Source organism: Pseudophryne corroboree, chromosome 2, assembly GCF_028390025.1.
Source record: "Pseudophryne corroboree isolate aPseCor3 chromosome 2, aPseCor3.hap2, whole genome shotgun sequence".
Classification (NCBI taxonomy): domain Eukaryota; kingdom Metazoa; phylum Chordata; class Amphibia; order Anura; family Myobatrachidae; genus Pseudophryne; species Pseudophryne corroboree.
In genome coordinates, this window is record NC_086445.1 from 16,914,923 (window position 1) to 16,938,124 (window position 23,202).

At 48.1% G+C, this 23,202-nt stretch overlaps 1 protein-coding gene across 1 annotated transcript in view; it reads left to right on the top strand.

The window, feature by feature from the left end:
- Nucleotides 1–23,202, top strand: part of LOC134993276 (protein sel-1 homolog 3-like) — a 161,582-nt gene that overhangs the window by 127,697 nt on the left and 10,683 nt on the right. The window contains exons 15-20 of the mRNA XM_063950860.1: nt 343–516; nt 5,465–5,592; nt 14,024–14,107; nt 14,572–14,662; nt 16,522–16,609; nt 18,410–18,519. Coding sequence (XP_063806930.1) covers nt 343–516; nt 5,465–5,592; nt 14,024–14,107; nt 14,572–14,662; nt 16,522–16,609; nt 18,410–18,519 — 675 coding nt within the window. The remainder of the gene's footprint in view (nt 1–342; nt 517–5,464; nt 5,593–14,023; nt 14,108–14,571; nt 14,663–16,521; nt 16,610–18,409; nt 18,520–23,202) is intronic.

Consider the following 23,202-nt stretch of genomic DNA (forward strand, 5'->3'; position numbering starts at 1 on the left):
TTTGGAAGTAAGTCAGTCATACTGTACAAGTTCTGGAAGTCAGTCATACTGTACAAGTTCTGGAAGTAAGTCAGCCATACAAGTTCTGGAGAAAAAAAAATCAGTGTGGTTTTATTATGTAGCACAGATTCTAAAGAAAGGATTAGTGGATAAGTTGAGAATTGCCCATACCAACCAATCATCCTTCAGCTAGTACAGTAAAGTACATTATGAAATGATAGGTATAAGCTAACTGGGTGCTCTAGCCAACCTCAGCACATCTCCACTCATTGGAAGGTTAGATAAGTTCCGCCTCAGATACATCTCCCCCTAAGACCTCAATCTTCACACACTTGCCACTAGGACTTTGTGCCAGCACTGAACAGCCTGGGCTGGTATTATGAGCAGCACAAGAAGGACTACAGGAAAGCGGCTGACCTCTGGGAGAGAGCCGACCGACTTGGAAATTCTGAGGCTCCGTTCAACCTGGGAATCCTGCACTACTATGGGCTGTACCCGGGCAGAATGCAGAACCACGTGAGTGCCTCTCTGTGTAGGGTGTATGGGGTGATGGGCAAAATTGACTGGCCAATACTGGATATGAATGTTATTGATAATACTTAAGGAACAATAACAGTCCAAGATGTAGGATTTTAGCTGTATAGCTTTCTATTGATTTTTAAAGAAACACAGATCTAAAACCGACCACAAAACACTTGAGGCTGATTTTGACGATCCAAAACCAAAACACAACGATTATTAAGAACCAAAACCAAAATATGGATTCTGCGCACATCTCTCCTTAATAGGCTGATACTGTATGCACAGACTTTATTTCTTCCGTGACTGCAGGCTCCTCTTGCATCAGCAATAAATGTCCTGCGTTATCACTTCCTAAATAATTTATTGCAGCGCTTTCCTGTGCTGAAGTCACTTACTAGTGAGAAGTGGCGTTTGTAAACATCAGTGATGTAACCCGTTCAGTACAGGCAGACACAGCGGGAATGAAGCGAGGGTCTTGGGAGGGATTTGCACTAGGTGGCAGTAGTGCACAGGCAGACACAGTGGGATGTCCAGACGACGGTCTCAGGAGGGATTTGCACTAGGTAGCAGTAGGGCACAGGCAGACATAGCAGGGTGTTCAGACGACGGTCTCAGGAGGGATTTGCACTAGGTAGTAGTAGGGCACAGGCAGACACAGCGGGGTGTCCAGACGAGGGTCTCAGGAGGGATTTGCACTAGGTGGCAGTAGGGCACAGGCAGACACAGCGGAATGTCCAGATGAGGGTCTCAGGAGGGTTTTGCACTAGGCGGCAGCAGTGCACAGGCAGACACAGCGGGATGTCCAGACGAGGATCTCAGGAGGGATTTGCACTAGGTGGCAGTAGTGCACAGGCAGACACAGTGGGATGTCCAGACGACGGTCTCAGGAGGGATTTGCACTAGGTAGCAGTAGGGCACAGGCAGACATAGCAGGGTGTTCAGACGACGGTCTCAGGAGGGATTTGCACTAGGTGGCAGTAGTGCACAGGCAGACACAGCGGGGTGTCCAGACGAGGGTCTCAGGAGGGATTTGCACTAGGTGGCAGTAGGGCACAGGCAGACACAGCGGAATGTCCAGATGAGGGTCTCAGGAGGGTTTTGCACTAGGCGGCAGCAGTGCACAGGCAGACACAGCGGGATGTCCAGACGAGGATCTCAGGAGGGATTTGCACTAGGTGGCAGTAGTGCACAGGCAGACACAGTGGGATGTCCAGACGACGGTCTCAGGAGGGATTTGCACTAGGTAGCAGTAGGGCACAGGCAGACATAGCAGGGTGTTCAGACGACGGTCTCAGGAGGGATTTGCACTAGGTAGTAGTAGGGCACAGGCAGACACAGCGGGGTGTCCAGACGAGGGTCTCAGGAGGGATTTGCACTAGGTGGCAGTAGGGCACAGGCAGACACAGCGGAATGTCCAGATGAGGGTCTCAGGAGGGTTTTGCACTAGGCGGCAGCAGTGCACAGGCAGACACAGCGGGGTGTCCAGACGAGGATCTCAGGAGGGATTTGCACTAGGTGGCAGTAGTGCAAAGGCTGTCTTCGACTCCTAATGTTGCAGGTAACCTTTCCTCCTGGTCCAAAGATTCTCAAAGTTGAGTGGTAAACTACCTGTGTGAGTGTGGATCTGACCTGGTGACAGCCTGAGTGAGTGTGGATCTGACCTGGTGACAGCCTGAGTGAGTGTGGATCTAACCTGGTGACAGCCTGTGTGAGTGTGGATCTGACCTGGTGACAGCCTGTATGAGTGTGGGTCTGACCTGGTGACAGCCTGTGTGGGTGTGGATCTAACCTGGTGACAGCCTGTGTGAGTGGATCTAACCTGGTGACAGCCTGTGTGAGTGTGGATCTAACCTGGTGACAGCCTGTGTGAGTGGATCTAACCTGGTGACAGCCTGTGTGAGTGTGGATCTAACCTGGTGACAGCCTGTGTGAGTGGATCTAACCTGGTGACAGCCTGTGTGAGTGGATCTGACCTGGTGACAGCCTGAGTGAGTGTGGATCTGACCTGGTGACAGCCTGAGTGAGTGTGGATCTAACCTGGTGACAGCCTGTGTGAGTGTGGATCTGACCTGGTGACAGCCTGTGTGAGTGTGGATCTGACCTGGTGACAGCCTGTGTGAGTGTGGATCTGACCTGGTGACAGCCTGTGTGAGTGTGGATCTGACCTGGTGACAGCCTGTGTTAGTGTGGATCTGACCTGGTGACGGCCTGTGTGAGTGTGGATCTGACCTGGTGACAGCCTATGTGAGTGTGGATCTGACCAGGTGACGGCCTGTGTGGATCTGACCTGGTGACGGCCTGTGTGAGTGGATCTAACCCGGTGACAGCCTGTGTAAGTGGATCTAACCTGGTGATAGCCTGTGTGAGTGTGGATCTGACCTGGTGACAGCCTGTGTGAGTGTGGATCTGACCTGGTGACAGCCTGTGTGGGTGTGGATCTGACCTGGTGACAGCCTGTGTGGGTGTGGATCTGACCTGGTGACAGCCTGTGTGAGTGTGGATCTGACCTGGTGACTGCCTGTGTGAGTGTGGATCTGACCTGGTGACTGCCTGTGTGAGTGTGGATCTGACCTGGTGACGGCCTGTGTGGATCTGACCTGGTGACGGCCTGTGTGAGTGTGGATCTGACCTGGTGACAGCCTGAGTGAGTGTGGATCTGACCTGGTGACAGCCTGTGTGAGTGTGGATCTGACCTGGTGACAGCCTGTGTGAGTGTGGATCTGACCTGGTGACAGCCTGTGTGAGTGTGGATCTGACCTGGTGACAGCCTGTGTGGGTGTGGATCTGACCTGGTGACAGCCTGTGTGAGTGTGGATCTGACCTGGTGACAACCTGAGTGAGTGTGGATCTGACCTGGTGACAGCCTGTGTGAGTGTGGATCTGACCTGGTGACAGCCTGAGTGAGTGTGGATCTGACCTGGTGACAGCTTGTGTGATTGTGGATCTGACCTGGTGACGGCCTGTGTGAGTGTGGATCTGACCTGGTGACAGCCTGAGTGAGTGTGGATCTGACCTGGTGACAGCTTGTGTGATTGTGGATCTGACCTGGTGACGGCCTGTGTGAGTGTGGATCTGACCTGATGACAGCCTGTGTGAGTGTGGATCTGACCTGGTGACAGCCTGTGTGATTGTGGATCTGACCTGGTGACGGCCTGTGTGAGTGTGGATCTGACCTGGTGACAGCCTGGGTGAGTGTGGATCTGACCTGGTGACAGCTTGTGTGATTGTGGATCTGACCTGGTGACGGCCTGTGTGAGTGTGGATCTGACCTGATGACGGCCTGTGTTAGTGTGGATCTGACCTGGTGACAGCCTGTGTGGGTGTGGATCTGACCTGGTGACAGCCTGTGTGAGTGTGGATCTGACCTGGTGACAACCTGAGTGAGTGTGGATCTGACCTGGTGACAGCCTGTGTGAGTGTGGATCTGACCTGGTGACAGCCTGAGTGAGTGTGGATCTGACCTGGTGACAGCTTGTGTGATTGTGGATCTGACCTGGTGACAGCCTGAGTGAGTGTGGATCTGACCTGGTGACAGCTTGTGTGATTGTGGATCTGACCTGGTGACGGCCTGTGTGAGTGTGGATCTGACCTGGTGACAGCCTGAGTGAGTGTGGATCTGACCTGGTGACAGCTTGTGTGATTGTGGATCTGACCTGGTGACGGCCTGTGTGAGTGTGGATCTGACCTGATGACAGCCTGTGTGAGTGTGGATCTGACCTGGTGACAGCCTGTGTGATTGTGGATCTGACCTGGTGACGGCCTGTGTGAGTGTGGATCTGACCTGATGACAGCCTGTGTGAGTGTGGATCTGACCTGGTGACAGCCTGTGTGAGTGTGGATCTGACTTGGTGACGGCCTGTGTGAGTGTGGATCTGACCTGGTGACAGCCTGTGTGAGTGTGGATCTGACCTGGTGACAGCCTGTGTGAGTGGATCTGACCTGGTGACAGCCTGTGTGAGTGGATCTGACCTGGTGACAGCCTGTGTGAGTGGATCTGACCTGGTGACGGCCTGTGTGAGTGGATCTGACCTGGTGACAGCCTGTGTGTGAATCTGACCTGGTGACAGCCTGTGTGAGTGTGGATCTGACCTGGTGACAGCCTGTGTGAGTGTGGATCTGACCAGGTGACGGCCTGTGTGAGTGTGGATCTGACCTGGTGACAGCCTGTGTGAGTGTAAATCTGACCTGGTGACAGCCTGTGTGAGTGTGAATCTGACCTGGTGACAGCCTGTGTGAGTGTGGATCTGACCTGGTGACAGCCTGTGTGAGTGTGAATCTGACCTGGTGACAGCCTGTGTGAGTGTGGATCTGACCTGGTGACAGCCTGTGTGAGTGTGGATCTGACCTGGTGACAGCCTGTGTGAGTGTGGATCTGACCTGGTGACGGCCTGTGTGAGTGGATCTAACCTGGTGACAGCCTGTGTGAGTGTGGATCTAACCTGGTGACAGCCTGTGTGAGTGTGGATCTGACCTGGTGACAGCCTGTGTGGGTGTGGATCTGACCTGGTGACAGCCTGTGTGAGTGTGGATCTGACCTGGTGACTGCCTGTGTGAGTGTGGATCTGACCTGGTGACTGCCTGTGTGAGTGTGGATCTGACCTGGTGACGGCCTGTGTGGATCTGACCTGGTGACGGCCTGTGTGAGTGGATCTGACCTGGTGACGGCCTGTGTGAGTGGATCTGACCTGGTGACAGCCTGTGTGAGTGGATCTGACCTGTTGACGGCCTGTGTGAGTGGATCTGACCTGGTGATGGCCTGTGTGAGTGGATCTGACCTGGTGACGGCCTGTGTGAGTGGATCTGACCTGGTGACAGCCTGTGTGAGTGGATCTGACCTGGTGACGGCCTGTGTGAGTGGATCTGACCTGGTGACGGCCTGTGTGAGTGGATCTGACCTGGTGACGGCCTGTGTAAGTGGATCTGACCTGGTGATCTTGCTCAGTCTGCAGCCTATCACTATTACCTGAAGTCGGCTCTTCGCGGCCATATCGACGCAGCTGTGAATCTGGCCAACTACTGGATACGAGGACACCCGGAGGTTGTGGACCGGCTGCCGTACGACGCTGTGGTGTAAGTATTGATAAAGCTAAATATTTATCTTATATAATACCCTTTATGAGGTCTAAGAACACTGTACGCTATTTACGTATGAAGTACCGTAAGGGTACGCTCGTTGCGTAACAATCGCTTAGCCGTAGTCGAGACGCTCAAGCGTCACGTTCGCTCACGGCCAAATGATCACAGGCAGGCACGCTATTGGCTGCTGACTAACGTAATGATTCGCTATAGCGTAGCGGACGCTCGGGACCACGAGGAGATCACCAGCGGCGCTGACGCTCACTATATTAAACCTTTAAATCTAAACCATAAACAATGTAATATGCTGTAAAACCTTAGTGTAGAGATAGGGTGTAGATGCAACACAGTGTAACCTTATTAACTCAAAAGCTGTTTGAGCGTCACCGACGCTCTGAGAATACTTAACACTATAAGAAATACACAGATACCTGGGCTTAGGGTCCAACGCCTAATATATATATATTATGAATGATATACTTGCAAAAGAATTAATACAAATACAAATCATACACTACAATATAACATAGACTACCTAACCAGATAACTACACAGGAAATATAATACAATTACTATTTAAGGGAAAATAAGAGAAAAAGAGGAGAAGAGAGAGAGAGAAATTGGCCCACAATAACAAGAAGATCAATATAGTTGCGGAGAAAAACTTACGCACAAAGGAAACGATCGCATGCGCCTCTGGACATCCAGCTCCCGATTTTCAGCAATGATAACCGTTGAAGAGTGAGAGCTGGATGTGATCGGCTTGTCTATTTATGCCCCACACACAATGCAATTCAATGGTCCCTACAATCTCATTGTTCATTGGACACAGGAATTCCTCCTCGCATTATAACAAAAGGTCATAGGTTGATTCATACAGGTGGGCCGTGACTATTTCCAACAGCTCAGGTGGGAGGGAAACTGGGTTTCCCGCCGCATGGATAAGTAAGTGCAAATACAGTAAATGTTCATAAACTTCTTATGTCCATAACTATTCGCACGAGCGATTAATCCGCTTCAAACCAACACCGGAATATTGCTAATTAAATACTCTTCCGATGGGTACTAAACACCACTGTATTACTCCTGTCTGACCCTTCGTATCAAACAAAGAGGGATCTCTCTGTTCACGAACATTCTATATTAACCAAACTTTCAGAATCTATCAAAGGGACCATGATCTACAAAATACATTATATAGTGAAAATATGTAACGATTGAGTCGCACGCTACGATCACATAAACTCTACCGTAAATACGCATACCGTGCACCTGCGGGTGCCCGCGACTGTGAGTATGCGCACGTACGGGAGAGCGTACGCATGCGCAGCACGGACCTGTGTGAGGTGCAAATATGGTAGTGTGCATAGAGATATTTTTCTGACTTTGACAGTCCACCCTTTGGCAGTCAACAATAACTGCCACCTTCTAAAACATTTCAAAAAGAGAAAAATATATGTCAGGGGTTAATACATTTACATGGTTGGGTAGGGGAGGAGAGGAGAAGGTAGGAAAAGGGTATGACCTAGTGAGATAGCAGAAGCATGTGTGTATGAATCCGTGCTTGGGGGTCATGTATCATCGTGCCGTACGTGTTTTAAATCAAGCTTCGAGGTATTGCGAAGTATACATTTGAATTCCTTCTTATCCCGTGGTACGGGTCTGTGGATGGGCTGTCAAACTTTACCGAGCTCTTTTCGGCTTTGGTTGTAACAAAATGGGGGAGCACATTTTAGTTGATGATACATGAATGGGGGAGATATGTGATTGCTGATATCTGTGCCTGTATTCCCTATCGACTATGTGTGTCATTACCTGAGGGTTGTAGAAATGAAGAAAAGACATAATTACATTAAATACGGTGGTATTCTATGTCGGGTAAATGTACATTCGTCGATTGAGGTCTTGTTTGGTGTCTGTTGAATGCAGTCTTCTTTGTGCTTTTGCCCATAAGGTGCGAGCAAAAGCTGTCAATGTCCATAGATTTACAAAAGTGTTGGGCTAGCGTAATTTTAAAATTTCTAGGGAAACTGGGGATTCATGGCATAGTTCATCAAAAATCTGTGTATCAGGTTGTCAAAACTTCTTCTTTAATCCATCTGTTGTCTGTATATCGGCTCATCAAATTCCTCGTCCAAGTGGGTCTTTTTACCTTGGAGGAAACGGAAAAACAGGTGAAAGAAACGGACCGTAGAAATCGCATTTTCATCACATCATTGTTTCTACCGTTGGGTCATAAATCAAGTCCATTGGAATTACAGTTTCCTCACTCCTTAAACTCATTACCCTAGTACGACGATTGCACCTCATTAAAGCCTGACCGCATCTAAATATCAAGCCAATCGTTATGATAACACCTAAGATACATAGGAGAAACTTCCCAACATCCATTATGACTCCTTGAGCCCAGTCTCCTAAACCAGAGAACCAATTTCGCGGGTTCAACCATGACACCCAACCAGTCAGCTCATTACCTACAGCAGCAAGAGTGAGATTGTGTCTCCTGCGAAATTCCCACTTCAGTTGGAGAATATCGTCCATCTTTTGGTCTATGACCTCGACCGGGTCCTCGGTGCTATTCGTAATATATGTGCAACATTTCACGCCGTATTGTGTTGCCAGTGTGACACAATATCCGCCTGTCACTGCTGTGAGGTAATTAAGAACCATTTTATGCTGTACCAGTTCTGTTTTATAAGCCTGAAGTTCTCTTCCAGTATACCTAAACGTGTCATCATACATTTCAGTGATATTATCTAACAAATTGGCGAGCGCCGATATGTATTTATAATTCAACACTCCTCTGGCGGTGCGAGTGATGTCTAACGCGATTAGAAACTGAATCCCGGTGGATTCATGGATCATGTCAGAGGCCGGATGCTCTGTTCTTTCTATCAGGTGCCGTTTAACTACGTGCTCGTAATGGGTGTGAGTATAAGGAGTTTGGGCAACACGGTGTATGTCTTTCATTTTGTCATGTGATACAGTCATTACTTCAGGCAGTACTTTTCCAATATAACACAATCCTTCAGAGTTTGGGGCAAGCCACTTATACGCCTTTCTCCCGCATATGAAATATGCATCATCGGGGAGAACATATGGGACGGAGTAGGACATAACCATATTACACACCTTCCATGTGAAATCTCCTAACCCTAATTCTTCCATCTGCTTAGTACACGTATCAGGTTGTACGATATGTGCACAGTATCCTGGTGATACCTCTCCAACTCTCGTAATCCTATTTCCTAAGGTATACCTATACCGGAAAGATTTTCCTCTACTGGCTATGTGGCGTATAAGCTCTGTATCTGTTTCTGACTCCTTCTGTTTAATGGAGAATATTTTGTTCCATTTAACTACGGCTGGGAAATACTCCTTTAACTGTAAACTTATTCTTTTTACATTGTCTTTGTTGTACACTTCTGTAAGAGGTACATCCTGATCTAATCCACAGTCAGCTAAAAATTGAGCTGCGTCGACATTGGAGGGTAAACATGCTCTCAGCAATATCTGCCAGTCTTTGTTGTTGGGCTCTACAGTGTTACCTAGGTCTCTGATGTATTTTTGGCTGGCAACTAAGTCTTTTCTAGGGTCAGGGAATTCCGACACTATGGTCCTTAATTCCATTCGGGAAAATGGGCTATACATGGCAATGTTCCTAACAGGAGTGACTCCTGAAGTGTCTGTTTTCCCATTTGGAACTACTATTACCTTAACAGGATTAACTCTAACAACCTCATTCTGTGTAGATTCTACAGGCTGTGGTGAAATAGTTTCAGCATAGTGTATGGTGCCGTACTTACCCGTTGATACGACCTCACCTATCCCTCCGCTAGGGGCTTTCGTTACTAATCTCGGGGTGGAGCTGTGCCTACTGTGGTCTCTGCTATGGTGGCTGCTAGAGAGAGCGCTGAAATTGTTGCCGATTCGTCTTCCTGATCACACTCCTGGGGAAAGTTCAAAACAGGGTACAACTTGCACGGGTTAATACTTGCATGGGTTAACTTATTAACATTATCCTTAACATTTATACAGTTGCTAAGTGCCTGTTTGTTACCCCCTGATGCGTCATTCTCCGCAACCAATTTCTCTCCTGGTATGTATGGTGGCGGTGGGGCCGTGGCTATCAGTTTCCTGATCGAGCCAGATCCCGCCGCCTGAGCCAATCCTCTCTGTATGTCACCCTCTTGTTGCCACAACTGCAAATAATCATAATGCTTGATTCGTCTCTTTGCTGATTTAATGAGACATATCCTTCTCCTTAAATTCGTTAACACTTCTGTGCTGAAGCTACCTACTCTTGGGAATTTCTCCCCGTCATGTACCGTCATTCTCTCCCATTCATCACATAAAGCTTCTGTGTGACTTCCGTATTTCTCACACATTACGTACCTTGCCGACCCGACTGGTCGGTTCACTGAATCAACCCGAACCGAGGTTGATCGCCCCCTATCTGAACAAGTGGCCCCCATAGTTCGAAGGTGTTGCTTTATTCAGCCAACCCTTACGCAAACCAAAATGTTCAAAATAGGCTGACGGTGGCGGTTTACCGAGTACCCCACTCACTCGCCCACGCCGACCAATACGACCTGATCACACTGATATAGTGCTGGCGTACTCGACCCAGGGCCCCTGCGACCTGAACCTCTATTTACTGGAACCTGCGAGGGTGATCCGAAGAACACTTACTCTTTCCAGTAACTATTGGTTGTTGGATAGTTCCTGAGTGAGCAGCGAACCTCCCTTAAAATAAAAAAAATTACACAAATCACGTTAGAATGTACAAATAGCGTTTATGACCTTCGTACACAAATAGTACCGGTCAGGTTTACTAATGTACACAATTACGTGCGGTACAATCGTTCAGCACATAAGCAACTAATCTTATGTACGGAGCGACCAGTGGAATCGAAAATTACGGCTGCGAATTCCTTCAGCCAGAGCTTGTATGGCCTATATGGGTGTTGCACCAACCCTTTCTTGGTGTTGTGCCTGTGGACTGTATAGCGGACTTCCTTGTCTGCTGTACCTGAACCTGCTGGTCTGCTATGACCTCCTGGTCTGTTACAGTATGACCTCCTGGTCTGCTACACTCTAATGCTCAAATTGTATGTTTTAACCAGGGATGCCTCCCTAGCCACCATGTACGTCACTTACACGCATGTACCTCACGAGAACTCGACTTTTCTTGTGGTTCAACCTCAAAAATTGTAAAAACAAACACTCACTCACCACATATACACTTTTGTTTCTATTTCTATTTCTGCGCAGAAATTTTCTTTAGACCAGATGTGTTACCAATTAGGAGAAGGATCTGTTAATTTAAATTTCGAATGTTAAAATAGATTTGCGCGATTTATCGCCTTGCGTTATTTACCGCGTTGCGCTATTTATCGCGTTGAGAGGAGAAAAAAAAAAAACTTGTGATTTGAGTTACGTGGGCGTACCCGGACGCTCCGCTGCGTGATATACGCTGCGTGCGTCGGCCTTTGGTTTGCGTACGCAAGTCTCAGTCCTTTGTTAGAGACACGTGTACGCAAAATAAAGATCCACCGTAACACAATTTATACGTTTATCAATGTAGATGATCCTTTATCATCTACCGCGCACCACACTGACTTCGCCTTGTCTCTCAGGCACAGCTGTGTTTGTCTATACTTTAACTATATTACCTTTTTACTCTTAAACTATGAAATAGCGGCAAATCTCTCTTAGCACGTTTATCAACTATAAAACTGGCAAACAGGAGAGTGATATACGAAAATACACAAATGAAAAAAAGGAAATGCAGATATATATGTGTGCGTGCGTGTGTACGCAAGACAGAAAAATAAACAGTTTTAAAAGAGACTAGCGTGTTGTTCTTACCTCCGGTTCCCGGATTCCTTCAGCACCCTTTATTAAGAGAAGCAGACGCTTATCCAAACAGCACTACGAGGAATATGATCTCCCGCCCTTTGCGGCTGGATAATGTCTGCTGAAATTACCTAGTGCAGATATGTGAAGGACAGGACGAGCCCGCAATTGATAAAGCTAAATATTTATCTTATATAATACCCTTTATGAGGTCTAAGAACACTGTACGCTATTTACGTATGAAGTACCGTAAGGGTACGCTTGTTGCGTAACAATCGCTTAGCCGTAGTCGAGACGCTCAAGCGCCACGTTCGCTCACGGCCAAGAGATCACAGGCAGGCACGCTATTGGCTGCTGACTAACGTAATGATTCGCTATAGCGTAGCGGACGCTCGGGACCACGAGGAGATCACCAGCTGCGCTGACGCTCACAATGTTAAACCTTTAAATCTAAACCATAAACAATGTAATATGCTGTAAAACCTTAGTGTAGAGATAGGGTGTAGATGCAACACAGTGTAACCTTATTAACTCAAAAGCTGTTTGAGCGTCACCGACGCTCTGAGAATACTTAACACTATAAGAAATACACAGATACCTGGGCTTAGGGTCCAACGCCTAATATATATATATTATGAATGATATACTTGCAAAAGAATTAATACAAATACAAATCATACACTACAATATAACATAGACTACCTAACCAGATAACTACACAGGAAATATAATACAATTACTATTTAAGGGAAAATAAGAGAAAAAGAGGAGAAGAGAGAGAGAGAAATTGGCCCACAATAACAAGAAGATCAATATAGTTGCGGAGAAAAACTTACGCACAAAGGAAACGATCGCATGCGCCTCTGGACATCCAGCTCCCGATTTTCAGCAATGATAACCGTTGAAGAGTGAGAGCTGGATGTGATCGGCTTGTCTATTTATGCCCCACACACAATGCAATTCAATGGTCCCTACAATCTCATTGTTCATTGGACACAGGAATTCCTCCTCGCATTATAACAAAAGGTCATAGGTTGATTCATACAGGTGGGCCGTGACTATTTCCAACAGCTCAGGTGGGAGGGAAACTGGGTTTCCCGCCGCATGGATAAGTAAGTGCAAATACAGTAAATGTTCATAAACTTCTTATGTCCATAACTATTCGCACGAGCGATTAATCCGCTTCAAACCAACACCGGAATATTTCTAATTAAATATTCTTCCGATGGGTACTAAACACCACTGTATTACTCCTGTCTGACCCTTCGTATCAAACAAAGAGGGATCTCTCTGTTCACGAACATTCTATATTAACCAAACTTTCAGAATCTATCAAAGGGACCATGATCTACAAAATACATTATATAGTGAAAATATGTAACGATTGAGTCGCACGCTACGATCACATAAACTCTACCGTAAATACGCATACCGTGCGCCTGCGGGTGCCCGCGACTGTGAATATGCGCACGTACGGGAGAGCGTACGCATGCGCAGCACGGACCTGTGTGAGGTGCAAATATGGTAGTGTGCATAGAGATATTTTTCTGACTTTGACAGTATGTGATATGAGTATGTGTTATCCTGCCCTCACACACACGTCTCACTCAGTATATTGTGTCACAGGACATGAGACAAGAAGCCAGATGTATTCATTCTTATTAAAAGTTACTTATATAGCGCACACATATCCCGCAGCGCTGTACAGAGAATATTCCAGTTATACACATCAGTTCCTGCACCAGTGGAGCTTACACTCTATGTGGCCTAATTCAGATGTGGGTGAAGGAGCTATTGGAGATCCTGGCCTCCCCCGCAACAGAGGCCGCCGCCCCCTTCCCGCCCCCAAACGGAATCAGACCGACAGTCTGCTGCTGTACTGTGACCGCCGTCACACACTTGTAGCGCACATACATAGTACGGGTCCAGCGCATATGCAAAGTGCCAAACATCGGTACTTTGCGACATCCACGCAAATCATCTGAATAAGGCCCTATGGGGGGTCATTCCGAGTTGATCACACATAGCAACTTTTTGCAGCCCGTGCGATCAACTAGACCCCGCCTATGGGGGAGTGTATTTCTGCGATCGCTTGTGCAGCCCTGCTTTCTTCGTTCTTCTTGTCGTTTCTCGCTGGGCAACGACACGCCTGCGCTTTGCGGCCACCGCACATGCGCAGAACCAAACCCGTTCGCACCGCTGCGAAAAACAGCAGCGTGCGAACGGGTCGGAATGACCCCCGATATTCCCTATCACATAGACACACACGGTAGGGTCATGTTTCTGTCAGAGGCCGGCTAACTACCAGTACGTGCTGGAGTGTGGGAGGAAATCTTAGCACCCATTGGGAACCCATGTAAATACGAGAAGAACATACAAACTCCACACATATAGTGCATTGGTCAGGAATGACACTCATGACTGGCTGTGAGGCAGCAATGCTAACCACCGTGGCAACCATGGGAAGCACATTAATATGTGCCAGCATATGCCGCAGACTTACCCCCTTCCCCAATCCCGGGCAATGTTATCACCTCTGAAAATCCCATTTCTCCTTTTCCTGCAGGTGGACTAAATGGGCCGGGGAGCAGAACGGATACCTCGGAGCCACGCTACGCAACGCTCTGGACAGTTACCTAGAGCAGTCCTGGTAATCCCCAGTAATGTACCTCGCACCTCCTGTGCCTCTAACCTGGGCTGTCATAGCATTGGGATGAAAAGTGCTTCAGCACAGTGGGGATGATGTAATAGTATGGTAGACGTTGTGCGTGTGTCACATATATACTATATTGTTATTAGCATTTCTTCATATCGCACCGGCATACTCCATAGCGCTTTATATCCTGATATTCTATCCTAAGACATATTAGTATCGTGGTTTGGGTGACAGCTGTAAGCTCACGCGCCACGTCAGGCGGGTTATACACATTATAATGGTGAGAGACGCTCTCACAGGGTCTAGTACATGATGGTTCCCCACCCCCCTCCTCCTATCCCCTTTGGGGATATATCTCTGTACTGGCAGTTTGGGGGAGCCCCTACTGTGACCTTTACCCCCAGCCCTCCATCCTGCAGCTCTGATTGGCCATCTTCTCCCCTGTTATTCTCTTACAGGGCCGGGGCTATTCTCTATAACATCCAGGCCGCCGAGACTGGATTTGAGGTCGCTGCGTTCAATGCAGCCGTCCTGTGCGAGCAGGACCCGGTGAGTATACCTACAGGCGCCTGCACTACATGTATCATACTGCACAGCAAGAACAGGAGACTACAGAACGTGTCTCTGATATCTGCTGCAGCCCCCGTACATACATTCAGGGGATAGGAATTATTTGTGGGTACCTCCAAAAACACCTGTTAATTGTAGTTTATAATAACTATTTGCTGCAATAAGAAATAAAGTTTAGCCTGAATGTATTAGTGTACGCATGCAGGGACAGGGGGTCATGTGATCAATTTACTCCTCCCGCAGGACCCAGCGGCGCTGCTGTGTATGCGTGACCTGGTGACGGAATCCTGTCCCGGGAATTAGGGTGAGGTGTAGCCAGTAGGCGACAACATGGCCGCTGGAAGTACATTTACGTAGCCACGGCAACTGCTGCCTCAAACGCGCCCCCAAAATGGCCGTGACACGCCTGCTTTTTGCCAACAATCCCCGTTACCTCCGTGAACGCTCCCTCGCTGCCAATCACTTTGTGAATAATCCTCTTGGAGACCGCCATTGCTAGGCCCTTGTGGCACATGCTCGGTGAGACTAATGCCCGGTACACGCGGCGCGATGCAGGAAATGCCCGACATTGACTATACGATGTGGCCGGAGCCCGGAACCACCAATGTAGTCAATGTTGGGCTGCATGCACAGTCTTTTTTTCCTTGCGATGCTGACCCAGCGGAACCGCGCATCAAGCATCGCAAGGAGTTTCCACGCGGTGCGATATGCACAATATTTTCTTCTGATATGGACTATGGGCCTAAATCAGAGCTGATCGCTGCTGTGCGGAATCACACAGCGGCCGATTATCGAATGACTGCGCATGCGTATGCACCGCAATGCGCAGGTGTAACGCCAAACAGCGACAGGATGGTGCGAAAATTTCGATCTGTAGGCGTTTGCAAGGTGATTGACAGGAAGTGGACGTTTGGGGGGTGGTAACTGGCCATTTTCTAAGAGTGTCAGGAAAAACGCAGGCGTTCCCAAGCGTTTTCAGGGCGGGTGTGTGACGTCAGCTCCGGCCCCGATCAGCCTGTTTGTATCGCACTGGAGGTGTAAGTCCTGGGCTGCGCACACACTGGAAAATCATTAGATGGTGAGTGAGGTGCGAACAGATTTGCAGATGTCCGCTGTCTGGTGAAGTTTTCGCATGCCGTACACATGCATTCGCACACTTGACCGGGACGGATTTTCACTCTCTATGGGCGGCAACTATCTGATCGCAGACCTCTGCAAAAACGCACAGCAGCGATCAGTTCTGAATCGGGCCCTATATCGGAAGAAATATCGCACCGTGTGTGGCCCCCTTAGACGCATGCGCACTTTTCCAATAAATGCTGAACTGCAAAATAGGGATTGTGTCAGTGTCTAGATCAGAACGTGACGTCAGTGGGGTTAATAGTGTAGAGAGGCTTGGAGGCTAAGGGAGCGATTCAATTGTTTAATGTGCGCAAACAATTGCATTTCCCCCATCACTTTAGCTGGGGCGGTATGCAATTGTTTAGGCACCCATTGTTTTATCACGCTGATCGCGCCCAGTAGTGCCGCGAAACCGTGCGTGTCCGAAAAGGGTGCATGGCCTCTGTAAAAGGGTGTGTGGCCTTGCGGGAATGCCGCGATTGCGAGCCACGCCTCCAATTTTCATCACTGCGGGGGCATGACCAGTGCTCTGCGAGCTGTCGGTGTGCCCCAGTCCCTCTGTCTTTCATGAATAGACGCTGTGCGCGTGCGCATACTGTGGCCGTTCTCCGGATCATATAACTGTTACCCATCATATATTCTGCTAAACATATGACAGGTTATATTCGCATTAACCATTATATATAAACCAATAATACATATATATATATTTACAGGACGGACTGGTAAGCCGCTATCTGCAAATTGACTGTATATGGAAATATTATAACCTATCAACACACAGTGACCGGCCGCCTTCCTATGGTGAGTCTGAGATAGAGCTGTACCAGGTGTGCAGTGACTGGGGCGCGTCCTGACTTACCTGTGCTCAGGTAGCCCCTGTTACCTGTCCTCGGTGCTAGCGCCATGCTGCCTCCTCCCACCGCTGTAAGCTTCAATATCGCAGCAGATTCATATTTCCCCAACAGTTGTGTAAAAGCAGAGACATTTTGTGAGGAGAAAAGAATTACCATTGTAATACTCATGACGCACGGTCGCCTGTGGGCCCATCCACTCCACGGTTACACAGGCCATGATCTCTCAACCAAGCTTGTCCCACGGTTACACAGGCCATGATCTCTCAACCAAGCTGCCCCACAGTTACACAGGCCATGATCTCTCAACCAAGCTTGTCCCACGGTTACACAGGCCATGATCTCTCAACCAAGCTTGTCCCACGGTTACACAGGCCATGATCTCTCAACCAAGCTGCACCACGGTTACACAGGCCATGATCTCTCAACCAAGCTTGTCCCACGGTTACGCAGGCCATGATCTCTCAACCAAGCTGCCCCACGGTTACACAGGCCATGATCTCTCAACCAAGCTTGTCCCACGGTTACACAGGCCATGATCTCTCAACCAAGCTTGTCCCACGGTTACACAGGCCATGATCCCTCAACCAAGCTTGTCCCACGGTTTCACAGGCCATGATCTCTCAACCAAGCTTGTCCCACGGTTACACAGGCCATGATCCCTCAACCAAGCTTGTCCCACGGTTTCACAGGCCATGATCTCTCAACCAAGCTTGTCCCACGGTTACACAGGCCATGATCTCTCAACCAAGCTGCCCCACGGTTACGCAGGCCATGATCTCTCAACCAAGCTTGCCTCACAATCCCACAAAAGTAGCTGCAGACTGATGCTCTTGGGGGCAGTTCCATACAATAGGATGATGTTTTATCACATGTGCTAGACCAGGCCTGGCCAACCTGTGGCTCTCCTGCTGTTGTGAAACTACAAGTCTCAGCATGCCCTTCCACCATTTTGCTATTAGGGTATACTGGAATGTGAAGTTTCCCGCCAGCTGGAGAGCCGCTGGTCGGCCAGGGCTGTGTGTGCCCGTATATTTTCCCTTTATGAATACATAACATGCCTTTGTCAGGGTTCGGTATGGGTGACCGGCGGATGGGATGCCAGCTGTCAATATCCTGCCAGAATGCCAGCAGCGGGGCAAGCGCTAAAACTCACCTTGCATGCTCGCGGCGCTTGCCATGCTGTGGGCTCTGATATTATTGGATTGTGGGAGGAAACGGGAGTACCCGGAGGAAACCCACGCAAGTACGGGGAGAATATACAAACTCCACACAGTTAGGGCCATGGTGGGAATGGAACCCATGACCTCAGTGCTGTGAGGCGGTAATCAAGGCAGTAGAGAGCCTGACTGGGACCAGGGTGTTGGATCACGCAGCCCGTGCATTGCCAGAGTGAGGGCCGGTTCTCCCCCTCGCCATCTGGGCGCAGCTATTTCTAGGTTGGGAGGTTCAGCCAGCAGGAATCAGAGCAGTAGCACACAGTAACCCCCATGCATGCCCCCACGCCCCACGGGGCCACTCATGAGGGGTGTCTCACTGCAGGTGGAACCACGAGATTCCGGGGGAAGCCGGTACACCCAGGAGTGCCCTACAGGTGGTGGCACTGTGCACCAGTTACTGGCGGCTTTATTTGGGATGGAGGTGCCTCATATTAGCAGCGATACACTGAGAGCATGTGCAATAGCTGCAGTGTAGAAATACATATACTGCCCCTATAATTACACCCTACTTCCCCCCTTGTATCCTGCAGCTCAGATAAAGATGGGCGACCTGTTCTACACTTCCCATGGGAGGAGGAAGCGTGATGTGCAAGCAGCAGTGCAGATGTACACAGCGGCGGCTGCACAACGAGATCCACAGGTAACGGACGGTCGCGTCCTGTCTGATGTACAGGTGCCCCCATTACTGCGCTCACTAATCACACACACACTCAACACGCACAGGCCTAATTCTGAATTGATCGCAGCAGCAAATTTGTTAGCAGTTGGGCAAAACCATGTGCACTACAGGGGGGACATATGTAACATGTGCAGAGAGAGTTAGATTTGGGTGTGGTGAGTTCAAACTGAAATCTAAATTGCAGTGTAAAAATAAAGCAGCCAGTATTTACCCTGCACAGAAACAAAATAACTCACCCAAATCTAACTCTCTCTGCACATGTTATATCTGCCTCCCCTGCAGTGCACATGGTTTTGCCCAACTGCTAAAAAAATTCCTGCTGCGATCAATTTGGAATTACCCCCTAAGTCTATTGCAATAGATGGTCTCTAGGTTTTCGCACAGCGGGCGATCAGATCCGAACTGCGCATGCGTATGCACCACAATGCACAGGTGCGACGGACAGCTGCAAAGGCGGATTGCCGGTCAGTGACAGGTTTGTGCGAAGGATCCGTTCACACGGGCGTTCGCAAGGAGATTGACAGGAAGAGGGCGTATGTGGGTGGCAACTGACCGTTTTCAGGGAGTGTCTGGAAAAATGCAGACGGGACCAAGCGTTTGCTGGGCGGGTGTCTGACGTCAAATACGGTCCCGGACAAGCTGAAGTGATCGCAGCGGCTGAGTAAGCCCTGGGCTGCGCAGAGACTGCACAAAATCTGTTTGTACCTCTCGGCTACACATGTGATCGCACACTTGCACAGTGAAAATACACTCCCCCTGTAGGCGGCGTCTATCTGATCGCAGCGCTGCACAATACGCTGCCCAGCGATCAGGTCTGAATTACCACCCACAGTACTATGCTTTGCACTGATCGTTTAGTAAAGTCACCATAGATCTTCAAAGTGTGCCTTAAATTATGGTTCTGTACTTAGCACTGACCTCTGGTGATGCCACAATAGTCCATGAAAATCCGCTGTGTGTTGGGTTTGTGGAAACGCCTGCCGTCGCTGTTACTCGCCCACAGAGAGAATCTGTGATGTAGTGCTATGCGCTGACCTCCAGTGTAGCATCTAGTGGAAGAAAGGAAAGGGTCTACTGGCAGACGTGTAGTTCCATCAACGAATCAGCGTCCCAACGATTAGCTCTGTGATCAACGCGTTTCACCAGTCTAAGCAGGCTTCATCAGGATCAAACGCTGAAGCATCGAATCCTATGCCAGAGCATTTGTTTATATACAATTATAAACATTTTTAATTCAAGTACCACTGTATATTATATCATATTTATTAGCAATAGATATCCTTGGTTATAGGGAGAGCGCTGGGAGACATTTTTTATTTTGTTTTCCATATTACACACTCAGGGAAGGTGGATCCTGTCCTCCCTAGCGGCTGTCAGGTGACCAGTAATCAGCACAGCCTGACTCTCTCCGTGGCAAACCTAGTATTTCCAGAGGGGGGTTTCCGAATGAAATACACAATCTCCCACTCTGCGGAACATTGGAGCAAGTTCAGGAGTTTGGGAGAGTGGTAAAAGAACCCCCAGTACTGACCACCCTGGACATTAATGTAAAAACATTGGTCTTTTTATACACTGGAATCTATATGCAATACAGTATTACTATTTAACACTATAGATTGCTTAAGGTATATGTTATATCAAACATGTTTAAATAATATAAATAAAATAAGTGGTCAGCAAAAGGTTAAACATCCCATATTAACAAAGTACACAAACATAATGGAACCAGTACTGCACTTTTCTAAGCTCACATTCTCCCACCTCATGGTAATGCTCCTGTCTCTTCTTCCTGGTAGCTACTCTCTGGTCCAGTGCACTCAGATCCACACACACAGCAAACTTGGTAGAAGAAGTAGCTACCACTGGGCATGTGCAGCAGCTCTGCTCTGTCCCTTACACTGCATGATGTGGCGGCAGCTCTAGTAATCATATTATATACCATTGCTATTGTTGCCATAATTTGAGCCACTTGGCAAGAGGAAGGGGTTTCCGGGCAACCAGAAACCCCCACCTGCATTTGCCTATGACTCTCCCTGCTTGTACTGCAGCACATACTGTAGGGAGGGATAGAGCGAGTACATGAGGAGAGGCTACAAGTAGAATTGTATGTCCCTAAATTGTTTTCTTGTGTGAGGAAGCCATCTCCTGGGGTGGATGTACGCACTTTGGCCCTCATTCCGAGTTGTTCGCTCGTTATTTTCCTTCGCATCGGTGCGATTTTCCGCTAATTGCGCATGCACAATGTTCGCACTGCGGCTGCACCAAGTAAAGTTGCTAAGAAGTTTGGAATTTTACTCACGGCATTACAAGGTTTTTTCTTCGCTCTGGTGATCGTAGTGTGATTGACAGGAAGTGGGTGTTTCTGGGCGGAAACTGGCCGTTTTATGGGAGTGTGTGAAAAAACGCTACCGTTTCTGGGAAAAACGCGGGAGTGGCTGGAGAAACGGGGGAGTGTCTGGGCGAACGCTGGGCGTGTGTGACGTCAAACCAGGAACGACAAGCACTGAACTGATCGCACTGGAAGAGTAAGTGTGGAGCTACTCAGAAACTGCTAAGAAATTTCTATTCGCAATTTTGCGAATCTTTCGTTCGCAATTGTGCTAAGGTAAGATTCACTCCCAGAGGGAGGCGGCTTAGCGTGTGCACTGCTGCGAAAAGCGGCTAGCGAGCGAACAACTCGGAATGAGGGCCTTTCTTACAGCAAATAGTGACAATCCAGTGCAGGGCAAAAAGCGTCAGCTCATTTTATTTGCTGAAAATGTAGAAAAAAAACTCACAACATAAATCCTAAATATTCTGGCTCTGACTAGACATAAAGCTTCCCTCTCTATGTATGAGACGCCCCTACTGTCCAACTCACCAAAACAACAAAACATACAGTGCAAAACATACAGTGCATCTGGAAAGTATTCACAGCGCTTCACTTTACCACATTGTGTTATGTTACAGCCTTATTCCAAAATGAAATAAATTATTTTTTTTTGCCTCAAAATTCTACACACAATACCCCATAATGACAACGTGAAAAAAGTTTTTTTGAGATTTTTGCTAATTTATTAAATATAAAAAAACTAAGAAATCACATATAGATAAGTATTCACAGCCTTTGCTCAATACTTTGTTGATGCACCTTTGGCAGCAATTACAGCCTCAAGTCTTTTTGAATACGATGCCACAAGCTTGGCACACCTATCTTTGGGCAGTTTCGCCCATTCCTCTTTGCAGCACCTCACAAGCTCCATCAGGTTGGATGGGAAGCGTCGGTGCACAGCCATTTTCATATCTCTCCAGAGATGTTCAGTTGGATTCAAGTCTGGGCTCTGGCTGGGCCACTCAAGGACATTCACAGAGTTGTCCTGAAGCCACTCCTTTGATATCTTGGCTGTGTGCTTAGGGTTGCTGTCCTGGTGAAAGATGAACCGTCGCCCCAGTCTGAGGTCAAGAGCACTCTGGAGCAGGTTTTCATCCAGGATGTCTCTGTACATTGCTGTATTCATCTTTCCCTCTATCCTGACTAATCTCCCAGTTCCTGCCGCTGAAAAACATCCCCACAGCATGATGCTGCCACCACCATGCTCCACTGTAGGGATGGTATTGGTCTGGTGATGATTGGTGCCTGGTTTCCTCCAAACATGACGCCTGGCAATCACGCCAAAGAGTTCAATCTTTGTGTCATCAGACCAGAGAATTTTGTTTTTCATGGTCTGAGAGTCCTTCAGGTGCATTTTGGCAAACTCCAGATGGGCTGCCATGTGCTTTTTTTTATTAAGGAGTGGCTTCCGTCTGGACACTTTACCATACAGGCCTGATTGGTGGATTGCTATAGAGATGGTTGTCCTTCTGGATGGTTCTGCTCTCTCCACAGAGGAATGCTGTAGCTCTGACAGAGTGACCATCGGGTTCTTAGTCACCTCCCTGACTAGTGCCCTTCTCCCCCGATCGCTCAGTTTAGATGGCCGTCCCGCTCTAGGAAGAGTCATGGTGGTTCTGAACTTCTTCTATGTATGGATGATGGAGGCCACTGTGATCACTGGGACCTTCAAAGCAGCAGATATTTTTCTGTACCCTTCCCCAGATTTGTGTCTCGAGACAATCATGTCTCGGAGGTCTACAGACAATTCCTTCGACTTCATGCTTGGTTTGTGCTCAGACATGCACTGTGAAGTGTGGGACCTTATATAGACAGGTGTGAGCCTTTCCAAATCATGTCCAATCTACTGAATTTTACCACAGGTGGACTCCAATTAAGCTGTAGGAACATCTGAAGGATGATCAGTGGAAACAGGATGCACCTGAGCTCAATTTTGAGCTTCATGGCAAAGTTTGTGAATACTTATGTACATGTGATTTGTTAGTTTTTTATTTTTAATAAATTTGCAAAAATCTCAAAAAAAACTTTTTTCACGTGGTCATTATGGGGTATTGTGTGTAGAATTTGGAGGGAAAAAAAGAATTGATTCCATTTTGGAATAAGGCTGTAACAAAACAAAATGTGGAAAAAGTGATGCGCTGTGAATACTTTCCGGATACGCTGTATGTAACACTTAGTTCAGGCAGTAATGGTGTCTCTCTCTCTGTAGCCAGCAGTTTGCTCTCCAGGCAATGAGACATTTCCTGTTCCGGCTGACAAGCTTTTACCACACC